This window comes from Oncorhynchus nerka, linkage group LG2 (assembly GCF_034236695.1).
Source record: "Oncorhynchus nerka isolate Pitt River linkage group LG2, Oner_Uvic_2.0, whole genome shotgun sequence".
In the NCBI taxonomy this organism is placed as follows: Eukaryota; Metazoa; Chordata; class Actinopteri; order Salmoniformes; family Salmonidae; genus Oncorhynchus; species Oncorhynchus nerka.
In genome coordinates, this window is record NC_088397.1 from 42,959,913 (window position 1) to 42,973,377 (window position 13,465).

The 13,465-nt window shown below is 43.6% G+C and overlaps 1 protein-coding gene across 1 annotated transcript in view; it reads right to left on the reverse strand.

The window, feature by feature from the left end:
* LOC115135492 (kinesin-like protein KIF21B) overlaps positions 1 to 13,465 on the reverse strand; it is a 126,076-nt gene that overhangs the window by 32,373 nt on the left and 80,238 nt on the right. The window contains 9 exon segments of the mRNA XM_029670259.2: positions 11 to 199; positions 535 to 770; positions 1,198 to 1,431; positions 1,651 to 1,714; positions 2,064 to 2,253; positions 2,859 to 3,054; positions 5,628 to 5,743; positions 10,626 to 10,883; positions 13,143 to 13,274. Of these exon segments, the coding sequence (XP_029526119.2) occupies positions 11 to 199; positions 535 to 770; positions 1,198 to 1,431; positions 1,651 to 1,714; positions 2,064 to 2,253; positions 2,859 to 3,054; positions 5,628 to 5,743; positions 10,626 to 10,883; positions 13,143 to 13,274 (1,615 nt within the window).

Genomic DNA, 13,465 nt, shown 5'->3' on the forward strand with positions numbered 1-13,465 from the left:
TTCTACTCACAGAGGTTGTGCAGTACTCTATCTCTCTCAAGCTGTGTGTCTCTGATCTTGTTCTGCAGCAGGATGAGTTTCTCTTCATATTGTAGCTTGAGCTGCAGCAGTCTCTTCTGACTGTTCTCCAGCTCATCGATCAACTTCTGCTTGATCTCAATCTCACTCGTCAGGTCTGCCAGATCCACCTGGAAATTAGCTGCAGGGGGTTAGAGGGCAGAGAGCAAAGAGAGGTCAAGGGTCAAGAGGTGAACACTGTGGCTCTAAGACAGGCATGTTACAGTAGAGTGGGGCAGTTGCAAATTTCAAATCAACTCCTAGCCCTAATGCTAATTAGGTACTCCTTGTAGATCTGAAAGGATTAGACAGGTAAGCAATATGGTAAATGTACCATCCAGCCAACCAGAGGACAAAATTGTACTTTCACCATATTGCTGATGCGCATCAATCCTGTCAAAGCGACAGTACACAACGTCAATAGGTTGAAGTGGAATGGAGACACTTCTGCCGCTGCCATTGTTGTCATCCACTGACCTTTCTCATCAGAGTCCGAGTCGGAATCCACCAGACTCTCATCACTGTCAAACTCCTCTTCGTCCCTCCCCTCCTCCTCCTCTTCCTCGTCACACCCGCTCTCCTCCTCCTGCAGAGGTGACATCACGTCCTCTGTGTAGTTGTCATCCGAGTCCATCTGGCCGTTTTCTCCATTATGTCCGTTCTCATGAGAATGAAGCTTCGCTCGTTTCTTCAACCCTTTCTCTTTCTCTGGGCTGCAAGTAGAACATATTGACCCGGGATCAGAGTAGGACACACACACACACACAAAGAAGAGAGAGAAGGCACAGCTCATAACAGCTGTGACCCAATAAGCAGTTTATTATTTATTTACCATATTAATCTATTACTAATATTGTTTACACACCATGTGCCTTTGATTTGATTTGTCTGATTTAGTTTGGGACTCTTCCAAAAAATAAAAAATCAGCCATTGTGTTTTGGGACTGTTGCCAAGTGAACATGGAGAGCTCAGTTATTAGACCTCTCACTCTCCCTTTCTTGGTCTCCCTCTATCCGTCCATCTCTCTCACTCTCCCTCGCTCTCCCTCCCTCCAGTGGCAGTGAGAGCTGCTTGTCACTGTGCGATCATTACTCCACTACCATCCTTGTCCCATTCCTCCCCTCTTCCTCTCCTCTTACCTCATCCTCCTCTGTCTCCTCTCCTTCTTCTTCAGCCTCTCGATGTCCGTCTTGGCTCGACGAATCACATCCGTCATCTCCGCCTCCATGGAAAGGGAAGGAGAGGAGCCTAAGGGGTGTGGCCCTGGGGTGGAGCTATGAGAGGAGGAGCTGGTGAACGGGGAGCGGGAGGAGAGACGGGTTACACTGCGACGAAGACACTCGTTCATCGACTCGCTCTCCAGGAGCTTTGATCTGGGCGGGGGGGGGGGGGGGGTTGTAGAGAGAACAAGAAGACAAACAGATGTCATCAGTCAAACTTAACTCTTACGGTATATACAGAACTGAAAGTTCCTCAAACTACAAAAAGATACAAACTCCATGAACAGTGCAGTAACGGCAAAACACAGTGAGCTGCAACTCCGTGAACTGCTTTCCCCCCCGCTCAGTCTAAAGCTCATTACATACTCTTACCTGAGCTCCTCGATCTCTCTGATATAGTTCTGTATCAGAGCACCAATCTCCTCATTGCCCTCACCTAGAGGTCAAAAGGTCAGAGTTTACAGTCAGGTCACCGTGAGGTCACATTGAGGCATAAGAGATTAACGCTTCTTAACTACATGATATGGTCTGTGTCTGAAAGCCTTTTTAGCGGTCAAATCCTAGTCTCCTCAATTCCTCTCAAAGCTCATTGGAGGAGGTCTAAGGGATGGATGGACCTTGGATCCTCTCCTCCAATGCGCCTTGAGAGGGATGTGTAGGAATTGATTAACCAAGGAAGGAGAGAAAAAGGATTTAATAGCTATCAATGTTTTCAGACAGCCACAATCTTCAACAATCAGCCAATCCCATTGGAGAGTGTGTTCCGTCGCCTCTCTCGGTCTTACCCGACTTGGCCAGCAGCGTGCTGACCTCGTTGGCGAGGAGCGTGGTTACCCGTGTGTTGAGGTGGTCGATGGTCTCCTGCATGGCTTTGACTCGCATGCGTAGCGTGTCGTTCTCTCTCTGTAACATCGAGTTCTCCTGGAACAGATCACTGAAGCCCTCCGAGCCGTCCTCACCTGCCACACGCTTACCCTGGGGAGGGGGACAATACACGTACAGAAATATTTTATCTCCTCCAATGAACATACAGAACAATGACATTTCATTCAATCAACAAAGAGAATATTGATAATATTTTCCATTTTATTTCTTTACATACTGGTTAACACCTCAGCCAATCATAAATGAGACAACATTATTTCAGCCATGCTCCATTTCTCTCCAACTCCGATCGAATCTTTCCTACAACTCAACAAGGTCATCCATTGGTTATGCACCATTAACTCTCTCTTAATCACATTATTGCTCTAAACCATCCCTATGCTTCCTGTAATCTTCTAGGCCAAAGGTTAAAGTTGCTTAACATGAGGGAAGGGATATTTTTCCATTCCTTCTTTCCATCCCTCCTTCCTTTTTTCTCTCCCAAGTCCCGACATCCCTTCCTCTCTCCATTGGTCCCGCCTCCCACTTCTCCATCCTCCAACCTCTCCGCCCTCCTATCTCTATCCATTTCCCTTCTTCTCTCCCTTTATCCCATCGCTCCCTGACTCCATCCCTCCCTCATTCTCTCTACCCCCCTACCCCATCCCTCCCTCCCTCCCCCAATCCCAAACCTCTATCCCTCCATCTCTTCTCACCGCTTTATACTCCATAAGTTCCATTTGTAGCCTGGCAATCTCAGCCCTCAGGGCAGACATCTGTTGGCTGGTCTTGTCTTGGTTCACCACCACCTTGTTCTTGATGTTCCTGGCTCTGTTGGCGTACTTCAGTGTGTTCAGGGTCTCCATGAAGTCCCGGTCCGACGGACTCACACACGCGATCATCAACGTACGACTGGAGAGAGGAAAGGAATACGACATGCTAGTGTGTGTGTGTGTGTGTGTGTGTGTGTGCGCACATGCATGTACAGTACCAGTCAAAAGTTTGGACACCATCTACTCAGTCAAGGGTTTTTCTTTATTTTTACTATTTTCTACATTGTAGAATAATAGTGAAGACATCAAAACTATGAAATAACACACATGGATTCATGTAGCAACCAAAAAAAGTTAAACAAATCAAAATATATTTTATATTTGAGATTCTTCAAAGTAGCCAAACTTTGCCTTGATGACAGCTTTGCACACTCTTGGCATTCTCTCAACCAGCTTCATGAGGTAGTCACCTGGAATGCCTTTCAATTAAAACTTCTTAGTTTCAGGCGAATAACTTCAGGACACAGTCTTGGAAATTCATATTTGCGCACGCCATGAAGACATTCCGCACCTGCTTAAATTGGTTTCCTATTGAACATAATTCTTTCTGAAATAAATATTATAGTTTGATTACATTTTAGGGTATCTGAGGAGTAAATAGAAAAGTATTTTGACTTGTTGAAACAAAGTTTAGGGGTAGATTTTTGGATTCCTTTCTCTGCAAGTTGAACGAGTGGATTACTCAAATCGATGGTGCCAACTAAACAGACTTTTTGGGATATAAAGAAGGATTTTATCTAACAAAACGACACTACATGGTATAGATGGGACCCTTTGGATGACAAGTCAGAGGAAGATTTTCAAAAAGTAAGTTAATATTTAATTGTTACATGTGAATGTATGAAACCTGTGCCAGTGGAAAAATATTTAGATGTGGGGTGCCGTCCTCAAACAATCGCATGGCATGTTTTAGCTGTAATAGCTACTGTAAATCGGACAGTGCAGTTATATCAACATGAATTTAAGCTTTCAGCCGATATAAGACACTTATATGTACCTAAATGTTTAAAATCCAGAATATTTATTATTATTTATTTGAATTGCACGCCCTCCAGTTCCACTGGAAGTTGTCCCGCTAGCGGGACACCGATTCTTAAGAAGTTTTAACAGGTGTGCCTTGTTAAAAGTTCACTTGTGGAATTTCTTTCCTTATTGATGCGATTGAGCCAATCAGTTGTGTTATGACAAGGTAGGGGTGGTATACAGAAAAACTTTGAAAGTTTCTTCAAGTGCAGTCTCAAAAACCATCAAGTGCTGTGATGAAACTGGCTCTCATGAGGACCACCACAGGAAAGAAATACACAAAGTTACCTCTGCTGCAGAGGATAAGTTCATAAGAGTTACCAGCCTCAGAAATTGCAGCCCACATTAATGGTTCAGAGTTGAAGTAACAGATATATCTCAACACCAACTGTTCAGAAGAGACTACACGAATCAGGCCTTTGTTGTCGAATAGCTGCAAAGACACCACTACTAAAGGACACCAATAATAAGAAGAGACTTGCTTGGGATAAGAAACACGAGCAATGGACATTAGACCGGTGGAAATCTGTCCTTTGCCCTGATGAATCCAAATTTGAGATTTTTGGTTCCAGCCACCGTGCCTTTGTGAGACGCAGAGTAGGTGAACGGATGATCTCCACATGTGTAGTTGTTAAGGGAATTTTTATCAATAATGACTAATTATGTATACATTTCAATCAGGACTGACTAATCAGAATACTATTATGTTACTGTATATGTACTAATCAGAATACTATTATGTTACTGTATATGTATGAATTTTCTTTCTTAATCCTAGTACTGAAAATAATGTGTGTAAATATAATCAAGAATTAGAACAATGACTGTCTGTTCCTTGGTAGAAATGAATGAACTATATCTTCAGACTGGCTAGAATGCTTATCTACACAAGAAGACCTTGGCTCGGTCATAAATTATATTAAATTGGTAGGGAGACGATGTGGGAAGGCTTGAGATACTGCCTTTGTACCAGGGTGGGAGAAGAGACGGGACAGTTCGAAAACTAATGACGTCATGTTCAGTTTATAACCTGTGGTAAACTGTATCGTGTTCAGTACTCTCCTGAATAAATTCTGCTGTTTGACTTTAAGACTGGGCTCTGTCCATTACTATAGAATAAGGGTCTTACAAATCCTTATGAATTGACAGTGTTTAATTTTAATTGGGTGTTAAAACATAGAGCAATTTAATTCCTGCAACAGTAGTTCCCACCGTGAAGCATGTGTAAGGGCTATTTGACCAAGAAGGAGAGTTATGGAGTGCTGCATCAGATGACCTTGCCTCCACAAACACCTGACCTCAACCAAACTGAGATGGTTGGGGATGAGTTGGACTGCAGAGTGAAGGAATATCAGCCAACAAGTGCTCAGCGTATGTGGGAACTCCTTCAAGACTGGCGGAAAAGCATTCCAGGTGAAGCTGGTTGAGAGAATGCTAAGAGTGTGCAAAGCTGTCATCAAGGCAACGGGTGGCTACTTTGGTTACTACATGATTCCGTATGTGTTATTTCATAGTTGTGATGTCTTCATTATTATTCTACATTGTATAAAATAAAGAAAAACCCTTGAATGAGTAGGTATGTCCAAACTTTTGACTGGTACTGTACGTGTGTGTGTGTGTGTGTGTTACCTGTTTCCTCCCAGTGAGTCCTGTAGTAGGCGCGTTAGTTTAGAGTCTCTGTAGGGAACATGTCCTCCTTTCTTAGCCTGGTCCCCCAGAGCACTGATCACATTCCCCAAAGCCAGCTAGAACACATACTCATAACCATCATCATCACGTTTCACAGCACCAATTAAAACACATACACAACATCATCACACACACACACACACACACACATTAATGAAGGGGCCCACATGGGGACAGAGAGGCAAAACAAATATTATTAAAAAACATCCAGTCACAGGAGCCCACTCTCAACGTCCAAAATACACCAGAGAGCACGATTCAGACCCAGAGGATAAATAGTTTCAAAATAATTACTGGATTAAAGGGATACTTCAGGATTTTGACAATGGTGCTCTCAATGGTGTAGCTGTAGAACGTTTTGAGGATCTGAGGGCCCATGACAAATTCTCAGTGTCCTGAGGGGGAAGAGTTATTTTCACGCCCTCTTCACAGCTGTGTTGGGACTGAGTTGTTTTCACGCCCTCTTCACAGCTGTGTTGGGACTGAGTTTTCACGCCCTCTTCACAGCTGTGTTGGGACTGTGTTATCACGCCCTCTTCACAGCTGTGTTGGGACTGAGTTTTCACGCCCTCTTCACAGCTGTGTTGGGACTGAGTTTTCACGCCCTCTTCACAGCTGTGTTGGGACTGACCACGATAGATCCTTAGTGATGTGGGCACCAAGAAACTTGATCGTCAGTGATCAAGCCTTCCACTGTAGTGATGTTGGCAAACTTAATGATGGGTGTTGGGGTCATGCGCGGCCACGCAGTCGTGGGTAAACAGGGAGTACAGGAGGGGACTAAGCACGCAACCCGGCACGGGCCCCCGTGTTGAGGCTCAGCGTGGCGGATGTGTTGCTGTCTACCTACACCAACACCTGTCTACCTACGCCACCCGTCAAGAAGTCCAGGATCCAGTTGAAGGGGAAGGTGTTCAGTCCCAGGGTCCCGAGCTTAGTGATGAGCTTGGAGGACACTATGGTGTTGAATGCTGAGCTGTAGTCAAGGAACAGCATTCTGACGTAGGTGTTCCTATTGTCTGAGTGAGAGAGGGCAGTGTGGAGTACAATAGAGATTGCGTCATCTGTGGATCTGTTGGGGCGGTATACGAATTGGAGTGGGTGCAGGGTGTCTGGGATGATGGTGTTGATGTGAGCCATGACCAGCTTTTCTAAGCATTTCATCGAATCAAATTTTATTGGTCACATACACATGGTGAGCAGATGTTAATGTGAGTGTAGCGAAGGGCTTGTGCTTCTAGTTCCGACAGTGCTGTAATATCTATACTGGCGTGATATACAGTTGAAGTCGGACGTTTGCATACACTTAGGTTAGAGTCATTAAAACTAGTTTTTCAACCATTCCACACTCCAGAAATCAGCCAAGACCTCAAAAAAAATTGTAGGCCTCCATAAGACTGGTTCATGCTTGGGAGCAATTTCCAAAAGCCTGAAGGTACCACGTTCATCTGTACAAACAATAGTACGCAAGTATAAACACCATGGGACCACGTAGCCGTCATACCGCTCAGGAAGATTCTGTCTCCTAGAGATGAACATACTTTGGTGCGAAAAGTTCAAATCAATCCCAACAGCAAAGGACCTTGTGAAGATGCTGGAGGAAACAGGTACAAAATAATCTATATCCACAGTAAAAATGAGTCCTATATCGACCAATCCTGAAAGGCCGCTCAGCAAGGACAAAACCACTGCTCCAAAACCGCCGTAGAAAAGCCAGACTAAGGTTTGCAACTGCACATGGGGACAAAGATCGTACTTTATGGAGAAATGTCCTCTGGTCTGATGAAAAAAAAATAGAACTATTTGGCCATAATGACCTTCGTTATGTTTGGAGGAAAAAGGGGGAGGCTTGCAAGCTGAAGAACACCGTCCCAACCGTGAAGCACGGGGGTGTCAGCATCATGTTGTGGGGGTGCTTTGCTGCAGGAGGGACTGTTGCACTTCACAAAATAGATGGCATCATGAGATAGGACAATTATGTGGATATATTGAAGCAACATCTCAAGACGTCAGTCAGGAAGTTAAAGCTTGGTCGCAAACGGGTCTTCCAAATGGACAATGACCCCAAGCATACTTCCAAAGTTGTAGCAAAATGGCTTTAGGACAACTAAGTCAATGTATTGGAGTGGCCATCACAAAGCCCTGACCTCAATCATATAGAAAATTTGTGGGCAGAACTAAAGAAGTGTGTGCGAGCAAGGAGGCCTACAAAGCTGACTCAGTTACACCAGCTCTGTCAGGAGGAATGCGGCAAAATTCACCCAACCTATTGTGGGAAGCTTGTGGTAGGCTACCCGAAATGTTTGACCCAAGTTAAACAATTTAAAGGCAATGCTATCAAATACTAATTGAATGTATGTAAACTTCTGACCCACTGGGAATGTGATGAAATAAATAAAAGCTCAAATAAAAAATTCGCTCTACTATTATCCTGACATTTCACATTCTTAAAATAAAGTGGTAATCCTAATTGACCTAAAACATGGTATTTTTACTTGGATTAAATGGCGGGGCTTTACCTCGCAAAGACTTAACTTCTTGCCTCGAGCCAACCCGGATCCGGGATCATGACTACAGCCTCAAGCCAATTACCATAACGCAACGTTAACTATTCATGAAAATCGCAAATGAAATGAAATCAATATGCTAGCTCTCAAGCTTAGCCTTTTGTTAACAACACTGTCATCTCAGATTTTCAAAAATATGCTTCTCAACCATAGCAAACTAGCATTTAGCATTTAGCGTTAGCATTTAGCGTTAGCATTAGCAGGCAACATTTTCACAAAAACCAGCAAAAACATTCAATAAATCATTTACCTTTGAAGAACTTCGGATGTTTTCAATGAGGAGACTCTCAGTTAGATAGAAAATGTTCAGTTTTCCTGAAAGATTATTTGTGCAGGAGAAATCGGTCCGTTTTCTGCGTCATGTTTGGCTACCAAAAAAAAACGAAAATTCATTCATCCAAACGCCAAACTTTCTTCCACATTAACTCCATAATATCGACTGAAACATGGTAAACGTTGTTTAGAATCAATCCTCAAGGTGTTTTTCACATATCTCTTCATGATATATCATTCCTGGAAGTCTCCTCTCTGTCTCAATCACATGGATGAATGTGAGCAGCTTGGAGATTACGCAACAATTTCAACAAAGGACACCGGGCGGACCCCTGGTAAATGTAGTCTCTTATGGCCAATCTTCCAATGATATGCCTACAAATACGTCACAATGCTGCAGACAACTTGGAGAAACGATAGAAAGGGCAGGCTCATTCCTGGCACTTTCACAGCCATATAAGGAGACAATCAAAAACAGAGCCTCAAAAATCCTGCTCATTTCCTGTTTGAAGTTTCGTCTTGGTTTCGCCTGTTGCATCAGTTCTGGGGCACTCACAGATAATATCTTTGCAGTTTTGGAAACGTCAGAGTGTTGTCTTTCCAAAGCTGCCAATTATATGCACAGTCAAGCTTCTTTTCGTGACAAAATATTGCGCTTAAAACGGGCACGTTTTTTTATCCAATAATAACATAGCGCCCCCATAGGTTGAAGAGGTTAAGGATGACCTGGAGCCAGTGGGTTTGGCGAAGGATATGTAGTGAGGGCCAGCCAACGAGAGCATACAGGTCGCAGTGGTGGGTAGTATATGGGGCTTTGGTTATAAAACGGATGGCACTGTGATAGACTACATCCAGTTTGCTGAGTAGTGTTGGGGGCTATTTTGTAAATGACATCGCCAAAGTCAAGGATCGGTAGGATAGTCAGTTTTATGAGGGTATGTTGGCGGCATGAGTGAAGGAGTCTTTGTTGCGAAATAGGAAGCCGATTCTAGATTTAACTTTGGATTGGAGATTGTTAATGTGAGTCTGGAAGGAGAGTTTACAGTCTAACCAGGCACCTAGGTATTTGTAGTTGTCCACATATTCTAGATCAGAACCATCCAGGGTAGTGATGCTAGTCGGGCAGGCGGGTGCGGGCAGCGATCGGTTGAAGAGCATGTACTAGCATTTAAAAGCAGTTGGAGGCAATGGAAGGAGTGTTGAATGGCATTGAAGCTCGTTTGGAGGTTTGTTAGCACAGTGTCCAAAGAAGGGCCAGATGTATACAGAATGGTGTCGCCTGCGTAGAGGTGGATCAGAGAATCAACAGCAGCAAGAGCGACATCATTGATGCATACAGAGAAAAGAGTCGGCCGGAAAAGAGCCGGCCTGTTTATTAAAGTGTCCTGTGATTGTGTCTCAATACAGTTTATACATCAGATATGAGCAATGTAAGATATGTAAACATTATTAAATTGGTATTAAAGAACGCAAAGCAAGGTGACCATCTCTGTCGGCGTCATCTTAAATCATGGCTACAGATGTGAGTGCTATGGGGCGATAGTCATTTAGACAAGTCACTTTGGCAGTCTTGGGCACAGGAACTATTGTGGTCTGCTTGAAAAGTGTAGCTAATATAGACTGGGTCAGGGATAGGTTGACAATGTCAGTGAAGACACTTTACAGCTGGTCAGCACATGCTCTGAGTATGCGTCCTGGTAGTCCATCAGGCCATGCAGCCTTGTGAATGTTAATCTGTTTTAAGGTCTAACTCACATCAGCTACGGAGAGCGTGATCACACAGTCATCCGGAACAGCTGGTGCTCTCATGCATTCTTCAGTTTTGCTTGCCTTGAAGCGAGCATAGAAGGCATTTAGCTCGTCTGGTAGGCTCTAGTCACTAAGCAGCTCACGGCTCCCCTTTGTAATCCGTGATAGTTTGCAAGCCCTACCACATCCGACGAGAGTCAGAGGCAGTATTGTAGGATTCAATCTTATTAATGCTTTGCCTGTTTGATGATTTGTCGGAGGGCCTAGTGGGATTTCTTATAAGCGTATAGGTTAGTGTCCTGCTCCTTGGAAGCGGCAGCACACGCACACACACAAACACACTTCTCACCAGTCCACAGTTGATGGATATGCCCTCCCGTGCCCGTTCTCCCGTTGCTCCGGTGCGTTTGAGTCTCTCTGATCCAGCTAGGTCCACAAAGTGAAACTTGGCCATCAGAGTCTCATACTCAGGCTTGGTAATAGACCCTCCATCTCCGCCAACACCATTCACCTCTCCGTTCACCTCCCCAATCACACCTCCATTTTCATCTCCGTTCACCTCCCCAATCACACCTCCATTTACACCTCTGTTCACCTCACCATTCTCCTGGAGAGAGAGAGAGAGAGAGAGAGAGAGAGAGAGAGAGAGACAGACAGACAGACAGGTAGAGAGACCACAATTAGTGAACAATTATCAACAAACACTTAATTCAAACTTTTTAATGATTTGTATTACTGTCATTACTTTACTTGTCACTCGGTCTGATACGTTCATCTTTCTCCTCTTCACTCCTCTTTCACCCTCTTCTACCTTTATTTATTCTCTTTGACTCTCTTTGAGTCTCTCAATACATCAACAGTGCCTATAGAAAGTCTACACTACCTTTAAAAATGTTCCCCTTTTGTTGCCTTATAGCCTGGAATTAAAATTCATTAAAAATAGTTTTCCCCCATTGATCTACACATCCTATTCCACAACTTCCAAGTGAAAAAAAAGAGTCCAGGTTAACTTTAGAAAATCAAAACAGAAATATCTTGGTTGGATAAGTGTCCACCTCCCTTGTAATAGTAATCCTAAATTAGCTCAAGTGTAACCGAGTTAATTGGCCTCCACCTGTGTTAAATTGTAGTGATTCACATGATTTCGGGATAAATTCAGCAGTTCCTGTAGGTTCCCTCTGCTGGGTAGTGAATTGCAAAGCAAAAACTCAACCTTGAGCACAAAGGAGCTTTCAAAGGAAATCCGGGACCAAGTTCTGGAAAGGCACAGATCAGTGGATGGGTATAAAAAGATTTCAAAGGCCTTGAATATCTCTTAGAGCACGGTCGAGACAATTGTTAAGAAGTGGAAAGTGTATGCCACCACCGATATCCTGCGGAGCTCAGGCCGTCCCTCCAAACTGGATGACCGAGCAAGCAGGAGACTGATTAGAGTGGTTACCAAGAGTCAAATGGAAACTTTCAAAGAGCTCCAGGCTTTTAAGGCCGAGACTGGTCAAAGTGTGCATGTGACAACAATATTCCAAGCACTCCACAAATGTTGCATGTATGGTAGTGTGGCAAGAAGGAAGCCATTACTCAAGAAAGCCCACCTAGAATCGCATTTGAAGTATGCAAAAAAAAAAAAACTTTATTCTGTAGCCATGTGGCAAAAAGTGTAGTGTTCTGATGAAACAGAAATGTAACCGTTTGACCTGAATGTAAAGCGATACGTTTGGAGCAAACGCAACACATCACCCAAAGAACACTCATCCCTACTGTGAAGCATGGAGGTAGCAGCATCATGTTATGGGGATGTTTATCATCGCCAGGGAATTATCAGGATAGAAGTGGAAATGAATGGAGCAATGTACAGAAAAGTCCTAGAGGAAAACCTGCTGCGCTCTGCAAGAAAGCTGGAACTGGGACAGCATTTCACCTTTCAGCATGACAACAACCCAATGCACACGGCCAAAGCTACAGTGGAGTGGCTAAGGAATAAAAAGGTAAATGTGACCCGTTTCAGGAAACTAGGTGTATGTCGCAAGTCACGACTTCACAGGAGAGCCGTTTGAACGTTAAAAAAATATATGCTTTTTTTGGGCAGAAATGCCTTCTAGAACATGTGAACTTTCATGTGCCTTAATAACAAACTTGTATACCATCTGTAAATATAAATAAAGTTGTTAAATTACGAGCATAGTTGGTTAAGCCAAAACCTGCTAGCCATGATTGGCTGAGATAATGAGTGGGCTGGACATGCAGAGAGATGAGTTTCAGATTGGTCTGCGGTGTAGCATCTTGTGTCTTTAAATGAGCTGCTCATTATGCATACATAATCCTTTCTACTGCATTTTTTTTCGAAAGATATAAAGTTAGCCATGGAGAACTGCAAATATGTTGCTGAATTTATCAGGCTCTATCGACAAAGTTCAGTGGGGAAAAGTTGTGATGGACTACTTTCTGGAGGACCTTTGTGCCATGCTGGCTCTCTCGGAAAAATGAATCAGACGATGAGGAAATCCCTGATTTAGGCAAAAACATTTTCATTGAAGACATTGTAGAGTCTTCTGATGACAGAGTGATGGGGAAGAAACGGCAATCGACGTGTATCAACTGTGTGTAATGTTAGTGATGTTTTCTCAGAATGACATTTCGCATTGCTATCGCTGTTAATACAGCATTATTATTACAGCATCAAATAAATCATATGGTGTGTAGATACGTAGAAAAACAAAACCCATTTCAATGCGTGAAACTGAGGCACTGACACAACAAAATGTGAAAAAGGTTCAAGGGGGTGTAGATTTTCTATAAGCACTGTATCTACCCTCTCTGATCCATAACTCCCTCCCTCGCCCTCCTCTCTCCCTCCCTCCAACCCTACCTCAGTTTGTTGACAGACTCTCATCTGACAGAGGTTGATGGTGAAGATGGCGTGAGATCTGGAACTAGATGCGTTCATCTGGGTACTGGCCGTGGTACGAGACAACGCTCCCAGCTTCAGACACTGTAACAGCTGTAATACACAAACTGTTAGTACTGTACACACTAGGGCTGGGCAATACATCACATTTGAATGTATGTTTTAGCGCAATATTCCAAATGCCTGTTTCGCAATAACCTAGTTTTTATGAAATGCTTCGTTTTTTTACGAGCATTTATGTCCGCTTGTTGTCATGTTATCTTTTTGATCTCCTTCGCTCCTTC